Source organism: Neltuma alba, unplaced genomic scaffold (assembly GCF_004799145.2).
Source record: "Neltuma alba isolate B1F8T4 unplaced genomic scaffold, ASM479914v2 tig00013522_pilon, whole genome shotgun sequence".
NCBI classification, from domain to species: Eukaryota; Viridiplantae; Streptophyta; class Magnoliopsida; order Fabales; family Fabaceae; genus Neltuma; species Neltuma alba.
In genome coordinates this window covers 149,711-161,574 of record NW_021637740.1, presented here as the reverse complement: position 1 = coordinate 161,574, position 11,864 = coordinate 149,711, and the positions used below count along the sequence as shown (strand labels likewise).

The following is an 11,864-nucleotide window of genomic DNA, read 5'->3' as shown; positions in this document are numbered from 1 at the left end:
TGTTCCTGGCTGCTACGTTGTATGCTTCTATGCATGTGTGGCTTTTAATTATATATACGTACTGGTCCTATTATAGCTTTTAATATTAGCTACATCCTCTGCAATATATGAATAGAATAAACAGTTCTGATGCGTCTCTTGCAACTGGGTAATTTTTATGTGAAGCAAAATGGTTTCGCTTCGAAGGGTTTGCATTTTATACAAAAATGAACGATCTTGTTTAGCTAAAATAAGGGAACGCCATTTTTGACAGAGGATCTCTATCCCTATCCATATTTTCACTTGCTCCTACTGATTCTTTCCTGGAATATATGTGGTTGACAATTAATGTGATTTGATCCGTACGTAAGAAGATCAAGAAAGACTGGTTGCGCAAATCATAAAGAGTTAGTATATAGCAGAACCGGAGGAGCTAATAACCGCCAGACATATAAGTATAAGGCGATGGTCACGTCAAAAGCGATATATAGAAGACTTCTCAAGCTATGAAATTGAATTTTTTTCACGAGTTCTAAAATCTGATGGATATGGTTTCCGCAAAGTCATAAGAGAATAAAGAATACTGTGAGTAATTTGCCCAGCAATCGGCACACTGTTTCCAGGAACTACTGTATGGACAGGGGAAAAAGCTTTTTCAAAACTAAATCGAGTTTTCATACTGTCAACGGATCGATGCATAATATATCTAGCAACGTACCCTTAGCTTTAACCCAGGAAAAAAATTGACAGAAAAGGCGCGCCTCTGCGATGGATTCTTTGGTGTCTCGGCAATTATATATCACTGCATTTTCTTAGCAATCGCAGATCTTTGTTTTTATTTGTAATTGGCAGATTCATGATTAGCTAACCGGGCTAATTATTACTATTAGAAACTGAAAAACGTAGGGTGAACCGATCATAAATTCACCTCATTCGGACCAGGAATGTAGAGACTATGATACAGGGATCTGGCTTCAACGGTGCATAGTGAGAATTCATTAATGCCACTTTTAAAAGAAAGCAGGTATAGTGCTCTGACTGAATATATAATATGTTCGCGAACAAAAATAGAAGTGGCTTAAATTTCACACACTTCATTTAATTTGGATAGGAAAATGACCAGAGTCGTTCACAGTTCACGGACGGGAGGGGCCTGCATTATTATCACATTATTGTCTTGCATGGAATTAGTGCATGTATCATATATTCTGATTTTAAGGGGCAAAAAATTCCTCGTGATCATGCTCATCCCACGACGAGATGAACCCATAATATTGAGAAATTTATCCGCTGGCGCATTTACACCAATTTTTATGCTCTATAGATATGCGTGGAATAAAGCTAGGCCTTGCGGTCTGTTCTAATTCTTGAAGAAATGGATCGGCTGCAATAATACGTAGCCTGTCGGTTCGTTCTCTTTTGGGCCACCGACTTGTCGTTTTATTCGGCTTTTGTCAGAGATACCATATGTCCATATTTCCAGTGAATGGTGCTGCAGGCTTGGGAGACTAGATGAGGGAATCATAATCGACAATAGGCCAATAATTTCAGATCCTTATTGATCAGCTCATGCACGCTAGGCAATCCATCGAAAGATCTGGTAGATTTTTCTAGTGCTGGGAGATGCCTGTTCAATACTTTGATGAACTACGTATATAGGATCAAAAGTCTGGTTCAGAGGGCTGATTAACTCGAGGCAGGACGAGGTTATTAAGTTTCATTATTGTAATGTAAAAAACGAACACATCGATCTGCATGCAGAACATGCTTTGTGGTATTTAGAGTGGGAAGACAACAAGATGACAAAATTAACGTTAGAAATGGGAAATCAAAGCAGGAAAAGCTTGGTTGGAGAGGAGAAAGCATAAGTGAGTGTGTTTGGCGCAATTGCAATAGCCAAAAAGGGGGTAGAACAAGTGGCCTTTTTGGTTCGATAGATTGTGTGATGGATAGAATAATATTATGTGAAAAGTACCGACTGTTATGGAAAGCTGCATTCGATCACAGTGTTTTTTTTTTTTGGTTGGGCCAAATTCACTGACAATATGCTAAGGGGAGTCGTGTGTGTTTAACTATATACTCGTTCAATCTTTAATATAAGATCTATTTAACTAATTTGATTAGATTAAAGAAGTTAGGTAAGTTAGTTAATTATAAGAAATGTGACACGTTTTTCTTAAAATATCATAATTATCTTTCTTAATATCTCCTATTTCTTTTCAACTTGATTATGGTTGATAAAGTATCCATAGGGATAATTTAGAAAAAATTGATAAATAAAATAAATGGATCTTATATTTATGACTAAAACCAACTCAATAATTAGATCCTGTATTAAGGATCGGAGGAGTATATATATATATATATATATATGAACCCAATCCTTTGACCAAAAAGGGGGGGAAAAAAAAGAACCCAATCATCCGCTGCCACTTGCCAATTACTCCTCCGATCCTAAATATAAGACTATTTTTATAGTATAAATTATCTTATAAAATAAGTCTTATATTTAGAACAGGAAAGAATATCTTAAAATGTTGTCTTGACTTGAGTCCCAAAGAGCACCCACTTTTTGTGCTTGTTTAATTTTAGCGACATTGGAAAAGAACACCAACGTGGGGCACATTCCTTGCGAAGCCGTTGTCCAAGTAGATATGCGTGCATGGACCATGACTTGTTATCACTGTCCAGCACATGTTGCCTGCCCACTTCAACATGTTTCATCCAAATTAATAAAAACCTTAAAAATTTATTTAGTCTGACTTAAAATTTAATAACCTTTTAAGTTTATCTCAATTCAGTATACGCTTATTCTTACAAAAAAAACTTCAGGTGGTATGGAGGGTTTAGCTTTCAAAAAACCAACATCAATCCATGTAATAGCACATAAATTTCATAGAATTTGTGTGAGAATTCCATGAAGACCATGAAAACTGTATAAGAGGCAGCAGAGAAATTTCACGGAAAACAAAACTATGATTATACTAGTACATAGCCAACCATTCTATCCAATAACATTTGTAAGATCCTAGATAGATATTGATTCGTATATACACGATTCCTTACAAAATTTAGCGGGGCCTCGAAAGCATAGTTTTAGAAATGTCCTCGTCTCTTCCATTCACAGGTTAAATAATTAGTAAGTTTAATTATACATAATCTGCGCAAGTCGTACACATCTTTAATATTTAGCTCACTTTAATTAGTTTTCCTAATCTATAGAAAGCAGTTAATAAAAATCTTATAAAAAGATTTGCAGGAAATGGCTTTTAATTTTTCATATCTAGGTGGGTTGGGAATCGAGTACTTGTTGGTATTCATTATTGATAGTCCTGTTTTTACGTGTATGTCGATAATTTTCTTATCATTTCAACTAGTTTAATGCCTACTAAATTTGTATCATTGACTTAATTATTCAAGCTTTTATGTGATATATCGATAATTTTCTTCCTATTTCAGCTAATTTAATGTCTATAAAATTCGGATCATTGACTTATTTATTTAACGTTTATGTTTATAGTTATTACACTTTAAAGTTTTTATTTTAAAATTGATTTTTTAAATTCTCTAATTCCCGTATATGTGCAGTTTTTTTTCCCCTCATGAAATCATCTCTTTTATTAAAAAGGGTTGACGTTTATAGATTAACACGGAAGATTTTATTTGTCAGAAGGAAGTATGTCAAACTAGAACTTATATGAAAATTGACTGTCAAAAAAATCTGCCAACCCTTATTATCAAATAAAAAAAGGGAGAGTAAAAAATGAAGTCCATAAAAATGACTAAATATTAAATCAGAATTGGTTACCACAGACAATACTTGATTTGTAAATAATAATATTTTTTATAATCATACATAATTTAAAATTTTATAATTTTTATGATCTTTTTTTAATTATTTTTCTGTAAATAAAGGAAACAAATCACGCTTTAATGGGATAAGTTGTTTTTTTTTTCCCCGTTTGGGGAAAAAAATAAAATAAGAGAGGAGCTGGGGGAGCGGAGCAAAGAGCAGTAACAATAATATTAATAATATCTTTTATCGCACGGTATTTGTGTGGCCTTGGCTAAACTCGATATCTTCTGTGTGTGCTGTCTACGCTCATCTTCCTCGTCAGGCCAATCTCGTCGATAATTAGTCCAAAACAGCATTTCAAAAGCTCGGGGTATTACTCTGGAATCACAAGCGACGCCACTTTTAATTATCTCTTTGCTCTGCCCATCGTTACCCCCCTTCTTCTGCTCCGAAATCAATGAACCTATCGTTGGTTCGTTTTCAATTCGAGGACTTCATGAGCTTTACCGGAGTGTATGCTCATGGGACGATTAATGCTTAGCTGTATTCAATGAGATTTCTCACTTTTTCATAAAAATGGCTTCTGCTCCTTCGATGTCAGGTATGTCTACTTTGGTTGCCAAAAAATGTGAGGAGTGTCATAGACGGTAACTCGAATTTTGGTTTTTGTATCTGGGTCTGGCGAAGGAAGAACTAGTGAACTTTGCCGGACCAGCTGTGTAGGTTTTCTAGGTCGAACCCATGTTGTTTTCAAGATTCCCTTTTCCTTTATTTGCTGACATGCAATCAATTGGAGCATCTCTAATCTCTAATTCCTCTAATAACTTTAGGAATGTTCTTTCTTGTTCATTTATATTCATTTAAAGTGAACTATCTGGAAGTTTAATTTCGAGTGAATTTGTATTTCCCCGATATTATAGTTTCGTTAGAATGCGTGAATGCGTGCAAGTTCTTGCGAGGCGAGGGAAGCGGAAGATACGACTGTAGTGTTCTTTCATGCGCGTCGAAAGCTCCCAGGGTCCTTACGGGATATCTTGCGAGCACGGCGCACCCTCCGCAGTCATCCTTGTCATGTGGGCGAAATGGAAGAAGGAACCGGTATAATTTTGTAAGTTTTTTAAGTTTCTCCTGGAGCGTTGGCTTTTGGAATTGCTAGTACTTTATACAGGCGAGTGGATGCGTTTAAATTCTTTATCTTCACGGCGTACTGTGATTATCTGCCCAAAATGGAAGAGAATCTTTCTTCTTCAACAATGGATGCATTCAAAATAATGAACTTTTTTTTAAAAAAAAAATGGATGTGCGCTTTAGCTATAAAATAGATAAATTGTTTTTCTACTGCAGATGTCACTCAAGCTTTCAACTTTCGACAATTAGAAAAATGAAAGCTGCTTAATAGGCTGTTGAGGCCAACTTTTAGAAGCCTCCTCCATCTAGATTAAAGGTCAAATTTTTTAGTTACATGTAAAGCTGATCTCTTTACACTTTCAAAGATTTTGTAAAACCCCTTGTTAATACCTATTGGCAGGCGCCACTTTGAACTCTTTTTCTTTTCTTTCTTTTTCCCTTTTTCTTGGCTGGAATGTTTATAGTGTGTGGAGATGGAAGTTGTTACCTATTCTTCATATCAGCTAGAATTGCCACGTATTGATTTTCTCATCTCACTTGTGCTCAATTTAGATATTTTCATCATTGCTATTTGGGATACTTATCCGTCTTTTGTTGACAGAGATGCAGACCCTTTAGTATAGTATATTCATATTCAGATGAAGCACTTGACATCATTCTTCCTGGGGGATTCTCTAGATCAATCTCGTCTCAAGTTGCCACTAAATGTTGGCGGTTCTATTGCCTGTCATCTTCCTCTGTGGAAACTACCAGCGAGGTTTCTCCTGAAGGGTTGTGGGAGGTATATTCCTGGCTTTTACTGAACCTGGCATGTCTAGTGCTAATTATAATTCTGGAAGTGGGGACATCCTCTTTGTTGGTGTTTGAGTCATACTGTCTATCATCTGCTTGCCACAGGATCTTAAACCTGTGATCTCATACCTTGCACCGAAAGAACTTGAGTTGGTCCATAATGCCCTTATGGTAAGCTGTCTGTATGAAGCTGAAATCTTAACATGCCTTTCTTGTATATCCATTTGTTCAATGTGGTAGAACTTACTTTTCTTTTCTTGGGTGTCACAGTTGGCATTTGAAGCTCATAATGGTCAGAAGAGACGCAGTGGTGAGCCCTTCATCATTCATCCAGTTGAGGTTGCACGGATCCTTGGAAAACTTGTGAGTTTTGCAGACTTTAAATAATGTTCCCTGATCTGGATATTATTTTTCTTGCAAGCTAAAATTTAAAATGGAGCTAACTGTTTGTTTAGGAACTTGACTGGGAGTCTGTGGCTGCTGGATTACTGCATGACACAGTTGAGGATACAAATGTTGTTACTTTTGAAAGAATTGAGGAGGAGTTTGGTGCTACTGTGTGCCGCATTGTTGAAGGAGAGACGAAGGTAATTGTCACACTTGGTTGTAATATACAAATAAGTAGATATAATTCTTGATAACATGGGTGTCGCATATATCAAATGTCCAAAAAATGCATTTGGATATGTGTGCAATTTTTTTGGCCGCAGTTGCATGTCAATCTCATCATTTTCTTCATCTTTACTAGGTGTCAAAGCTGGGAAAGTTGAAGTATAAAAATGAGAATGATTCTGTTCAAGATGTGAAAGCAGAGGATCTGCGCCAAATGTTTCTAGCCATGACAGAAGAGGTAACCTGCTGAACATGTTAGATGTTTGTCAATTCCCAATATATTCTTTGTTGAAATCTGTCTGTAAGCCTTTTTTTTTTTTTTTTTTGCAGGTCCGTGTTATTATTGTCAAATTAGCAGACAGATTACATAACATGCGCACTCTATCACATATGCCTCCACACAAGCAGGTCTGTGCTGTTGATATAGATAATTAACTGGTGATTCTTTTCTTTTCTTTTTTTTTGCCATCCTTTTGTTTGAGTGCTGAGACCCCTTGCCACTTTTGTCCATCAAGAAAAGTTAAGAATTTAATATATGACGAAAATCTATTGTCTTTATCATTGAAACTGAGATCCATAAATTTGGGCGGCCGACTTTCCAAAATGTTCATTGCTTTTAAATCTCAATCAAAACAGAATTTGATTCTTGAAGAAGATTCTGATCCTGTTAAAACTTGATCAAGAAAAGTTGCAATTACAGATGTTTGCGTGTGTCAGAGAGTGATGTGATTTTGAAATTATGGTTTGAGAGAGTATAGCTCCTTGTCCTCTTATAATGCTTCCTCTCTAAAGCCAAAAAAAAAAAAAGAACAAGAAGAAAAAAAGAAAGGCGGATTTTTTCTAACACCAGTTTACATGTGCAGACTAGCATCGCAATGGAGACATTACAGGTATTTGCCCCTTTGGCAAAGTTGCTTGGCATGTATCAAATCAAGGTATATTTTAATTCTGCATTCTCTGGCAACTACTAATATTTTTTCCCATAAACGTTCTAAGCCTCTATCTAGAGTAGACTTTATGGTAGAAACTAATTATGAAGCTTATGCAGTATTACTTAATAAATTATGAAGAATCTTTTCTATATCTGAGCTTTTTCTAATGATGCAGTCAGAACTAGAAAATCTATCATTCATGTACACAAATGCTGAAGATTATGCTAAGGTCAAGAGAAGAGCTGCAGAGCTCTATAAAGAACATGAGAAAGAACTTTTGGAGGTAAAACTGTTTGTCCTATCTGGAAAATTTTGTTCAGACAGAACAGTAGGAAGGTTATCCTTGCATTGTGCATTCTATTTCTACATGTTAGAGATGCCAAATCCAAAATATCAGGATTGAATACTTTCTAGATGACTGCATATCAGTGGAAGTTTACTAATTGGTGTTTTTTCTTCCAAATAGGCAAAGAAAATATTGGTGGAGAAAATCCAAGACGATCAGTTCTTAGACCTTTTGACTGTGAAAACTGAAGTTCATGCCGTGTGTAAGGAGCCTTACAGGTTAAGCCACAAAGCTTTAAGCTTCCATTTTATATGTCCACATGTTTATGTTTGATGCTTGCATGTATCATGTTCGTTTAAATGTTTTTAAGCATTAGATTATCAAATTACTCTCTAGAATTTGCTGATGGACTATATATATATATAGCTCTTCTTGAGAATCAGCTACATGCTTCTCTTTTTGTAACATAATTATTTTCGTAAATCATTACTGTTGGGGTGCTGAAATAAAACAAAAATCTTACCATATTGAGACTCTTCAGATAATTGACATAGATTTTCTTCAACTTTTGTCACACATGACGTGACCGGTAAATGTTATTCTCTTGAAACTGTTTGTGAAAAGGGATTTTATTTTAAAGTATCTTCCTTCTATTGTGGTAAACTTATTGAGTTACATCAGTTGTTCTTTAAGAAGTTTTCTGGTTCATATGCAGTATCTATAAGGCTGTTCTCAAATCAAACGGATCGATCAACAAGATTAACCAAATTGCACAGGTTATTCTTAACTATTTATTGGCCTTGAACTAAGCCTCAATGTGCTGTAAGTAAATTTGCAGAAAACCTTAAAATCTGTTTGTTGAAACACATCCAGCTTCGTGTAATCATAAAACCAAAGGCATGTGTTGGAGTGGGGCCATTGTGCAGTCCACAACAGGTAATTTATTGCCCGTTCTCAAGAGATTTGCTTTCTACATTTGCTCCACCTTGCACTTGGTATAATAGAAGACCTTCTGTTGTCTTGCTTTATGCAGATTTGCTACCATGTTTTGGGGTTAGTCCATGGAATTTGGACACCTATTCCTAGATCTGTGCGTATGCTTCTGCTCCTATGTGAGAGTGCTTAGTTTAAAAGAAACAAAATTGTTCAAGGCATAGTGAATTTTTTGTCCGTTCTGTTATAGGTGAAAGATTACATTGCAACTCCCAAACCTAATGGCTACCAGAGTCTCCATACCACTGTGATTCCATTTTTGTATCAGAGAATGTTTGGACTAGAAGTGCAGGTAATGATTCTTATTTTCATTCTTTTTTATAAATGGAGCTTAAGCTTATCCAAGTGATTCGTTTACATAATTTTCATGAGTTCCTTGGCTTCACTCAATCTATTTGCCTTCATCAAAAAATGGAAAACAAAGTATGAATGCTTACGTCATTTGCATTGTACTCTAGCAAATTCTATTTATCGTTGGCAGATTAGAACGGAGGAGATGCATTTGATAGCTGAGAGGGGGATTGCTGCTCATTACAGTGGGAGGGAATCTGTTAGTGGTCTGGTTGGAAGTGCAATGCCTACTAGTAAAAGCTCAAGAGGAAAGACTGTCTGCCTTAACAATGCAAACATTGCTCTCAGAGTATGCCATTATGATGAAAATCATCCTTTTAGAGAATTCTTAGCACATTTTTCACTAAATTTTGATCTTGCTTGTGATTTCATGGATGGAGTGTCCACTTTAATGCAGATTGGCTGGCTCAATGCTATTAGAGAATGGCAAGAAGAGTTTGTAGGCAACATGACTTCTAGGGAATTTGTAGACACTATTACCAGAGATCTGTTGGGTAGTCGTGTTTTCGTTTTTACACCCAAAGGAGAGGTGAGGGAGGATTACTTTGTATATTATATTTAGATCGCTATTTCCCCTTCCTTCCATTCTCTGAAAAAAGATAATCAACAAGATCATGGCAGAATATTGGTCGTAGTTTCTTGACACTTATTTTGTAACATAAACAGATTAAGAATCTTCCGAGTGGTGCCTCTGTCATTGACTATGCTTATATGATACATACTGAAATTGGCAACAAGATGGTGGCTGCAAAGGTATTGCTTGAAAACAAGTTCAGTTATGAAATGACAACAAAAAAAAAGCTAATGACTTCTAGTTTGGTATCGATGCAGGTCAATGGTAATCTTGTTTCTCCAACGCACATACTTGCAAATGCAGAAGTAGTGGAGATAATCACATATGATGTTAGTATTCTTCTACTGATCCTATGATATTGTTTTACTGTTTGATTATTATGATATAAATGAACAGTGATTATTTTCTTAAATATGTGAAGATAAAAATTTACTTCGCAATGATGGTTGGTGTGAAGATCGTCCAATCAGCTTATTTAATTGTTAAAATCAAACGATGATTTTTTGCCTTTTTTAAAACTCAGGAAATTCCTTTCTGCATTCGCATATGCACAAATTATCAGTGTAAATTTTTATCCCCCCCCCCCCCGGGGGTTGAATGAGTTTAAGGAAAGAAAGAAAGAAACAGCACTACCGTTACACCATACTCATCTTTTACAAATTCATTGAATTCTGGAACTTGGCTATTACCAGGCGCTTTCCAGTAAATCAGCTTTTCAGAGGCACAAGCAATGGTTGCGACATGCTAAAACACGTAGTGCAAGACACAAAATAATGAAGGTAGGCATTTATATAATGAATCATGAATGTGGAGCTTGAACTACCTGCCCTGGAAAAAGATGCGCTCTAAGCATCTGGCAATGATCATATTGTATCTTGTAGTTTCTAAGGGAACAGGCTGCACTTTCTGCTGTTGATATCACTACAGAAGCAGTCAGTGACTTTGTAGCTGATTCTGAAGGAGATAGCGAATCTGAAGATCCATTAGATTGCTTTAATAGTTTCAAATCTTTGCCGGGGAAGATGTTTTTGAATGGTGTGGAAACATCATCCTCTGAAGATGTATTCCCAAGCAGTAATGGCAGCGTTTGGACCCCTAAGGTAAATGGAAAGCATAACAAACATGTTGGTTTGAAGGGCAACGGAGAGTTGCTCCTGCATGGAAACCATGTTGCCCAGATGGTTCAGTCTAACATTCCAAGATATAAGGAAGTTCTGCCAGGTTTAGAAAGTTGGCAGGCCCAGAAAATTGCCGCTTGGCACAATATAGAAGGGCATTCCATTCAATGGTTTTGTGTAGTATGCATAGACCGAAGAGGTAAGCTTTTCTTTGTTTTTAATACATCAATTCAATTCCACATCTTTTGCCAGCATGCATCGTATCCATACGTGTGATATGGATGTCTCGACATTGTAGCACTCCCATTGAATGCTTTAGGGTATTGTGATGTCATGGTTATGAAATGAGTCCCAGAAAAAATATATATCTTTAGCTTGTCTCGTTCCAATTTTGTGAGACTCCCGCAAGTCAGCTTTGGTTGATGACTTGTCTCACCTGACACAGGACGTACAGCCTAATTTCACTATTTTCATTGTAACTTGGGAAACTGATTTCAGGCATCATGGCTGAGGTCACTACAACATTGGCTGCTGCGAGCATATCCATATGTTCTTGTGTGGTGAGTGGTAAAACTTAGTGTCCAAGCAAAGAGTCAAATTTCCTTGTATATTTGTCTTTGACTTGTATGCTTGAGGTACTATTTTTGAATATGCTATTTATTAAACTCAACTCATAAAATGACCAGGCGGAGATTGATGACGGAAGGGGATTGGCTGTCATGTTATTTCAGATTGAAGGGAAGTTGGAGAGTTTGGTACTGTATTGTGTCTCAGGACTTTGTTATTCCGCTCAGTGCTTAATCTTGTGTTTGTTTCGTCGTGTTTCTGGTCAACTCATACCATGCTACAACGTGTCGCAGGTTAGTGCTTGCCAAAGAGTGGATCTGATAGTGGGTGTTTTGGGATGGTCTACCGGTTGCAGCTGGCCAAGCTTGATGGAAAATTACAAGTTCGCCAACGTTTGTTGATTGCAGTGGCCAAGGTCTTCTGCAGTTGCATTGCCCAACCATTGCATAGGTGGGAACAAAGTTTTGTCCGCAGTGTCCTTTCCATAGTAGTTTCATTCTCATATTTGTTCCAACTCTAGTTAAATAAACCAGCAGAAGCCAGTTGAGCCAATACTCAAAATTCAAGGTATTGTATATAGAAAAGAGTGGTAGGGAGGTTAAAGTCGTGAACGATTATCCGCTGTAAAAGGTCGTTGTGCATAAACGAATCTTCAATATAACAGTTACATTTTCTATTATGAAAAGGTTGTGCTGACCTCTTCCTTAAAACGATCTTCCTCGTGCTTGATGGTTTG

At 36.6% G+C, this 11,864-nt stretch overlaps 1 protein-coding gene across 4 annotated transcripts; it reads left to right on the top strand.

Annotated features, from left to right (window-relative positions):
- The first annotated feature begins 4,086 nt into the window (after positions 1-4,086).
- LOC114738058 (putative GTP diphosphokinase RSH1, chloroplastic) lies at positions 4,087-11,838 on the top strand. Of its 4 annotated transcripts, none has more exons than XM_028926071.1 (24): positions 4,089-4,376; positions 4,696-4,873; positions 5,505-5,684; positions 5,801-5,866; positions 5,966-6,058; positions 6,151-6,282; positions 6,444-6,545; positions 6,638-6,715; positions 7,171-7,242; positions 7,415-7,522; positions 7,706-7,803; positions 8,241-8,301; positions 8,399-8,461; positions 8,559-8,615; positions 8,709-8,810; positions 9,000-9,158; positions 9,267-9,398; positions 9,536-9,622; positions 9,701-9,772; positions 10,136-10,222; positions 10,325-10,760; positions 11,060-11,121; positions 11,248-11,316; positions 11,422-11,838. In XM_028926071.1, the coding sequence occupies exons 2-24, from the start codon at positions 4,772-4,774 to the stop codon at positions 11,527-11,529; spliced, it is 2,526 nt and encodes an 841-aa protein (XP_028781904.1). In that variant the 5' UTR covers positions 4,089-4,376; positions 4,696-4,771; the 3' UTR covers positions 11,530-11,838. The 4 variants fall into 4 exon arrangements, 3 of the variants coding, with proteins under 3 accessions (XP_028781904.1, XP_028781902.1, XP_028781903.1); XM_028926069.1 differs by having other exon boundaries at positions 4,696-4,883; XR_003739485.1 differs by lacking the exon at positions 11,422-11,838 and having other exon boundaries at positions 4,087-4,376; positions 4,696-4,883; positions 11,007-11,121; positions 11,248-11,278.
- Positions 11,839-11,864: the final 26 nt, after the last annotated feature.

Bases quoted from the DNA above. Each gene is read 5' to 3' on its own strand.
- LOC114738058 (XM_028926069.1), top strand. From the start codon at position 4,352: ATGGCTTCTGCTCCTTCGATGTCAG. The intron at 6,546-6,637 runs GTAACCTGCTGA...TTTTTTTTGCAG, and splicing joins TTCTAGCCATGACAGAAGAG to GTCCGTGTTATTATTGTCAA. The intron at 10,223-10,324 runs GTAGGCATTTAT...TGTATCTTGTAG, and splicing joins CAAGACACAAAATAATGAAG to TTTCTAAGGGAACAGGCTGC.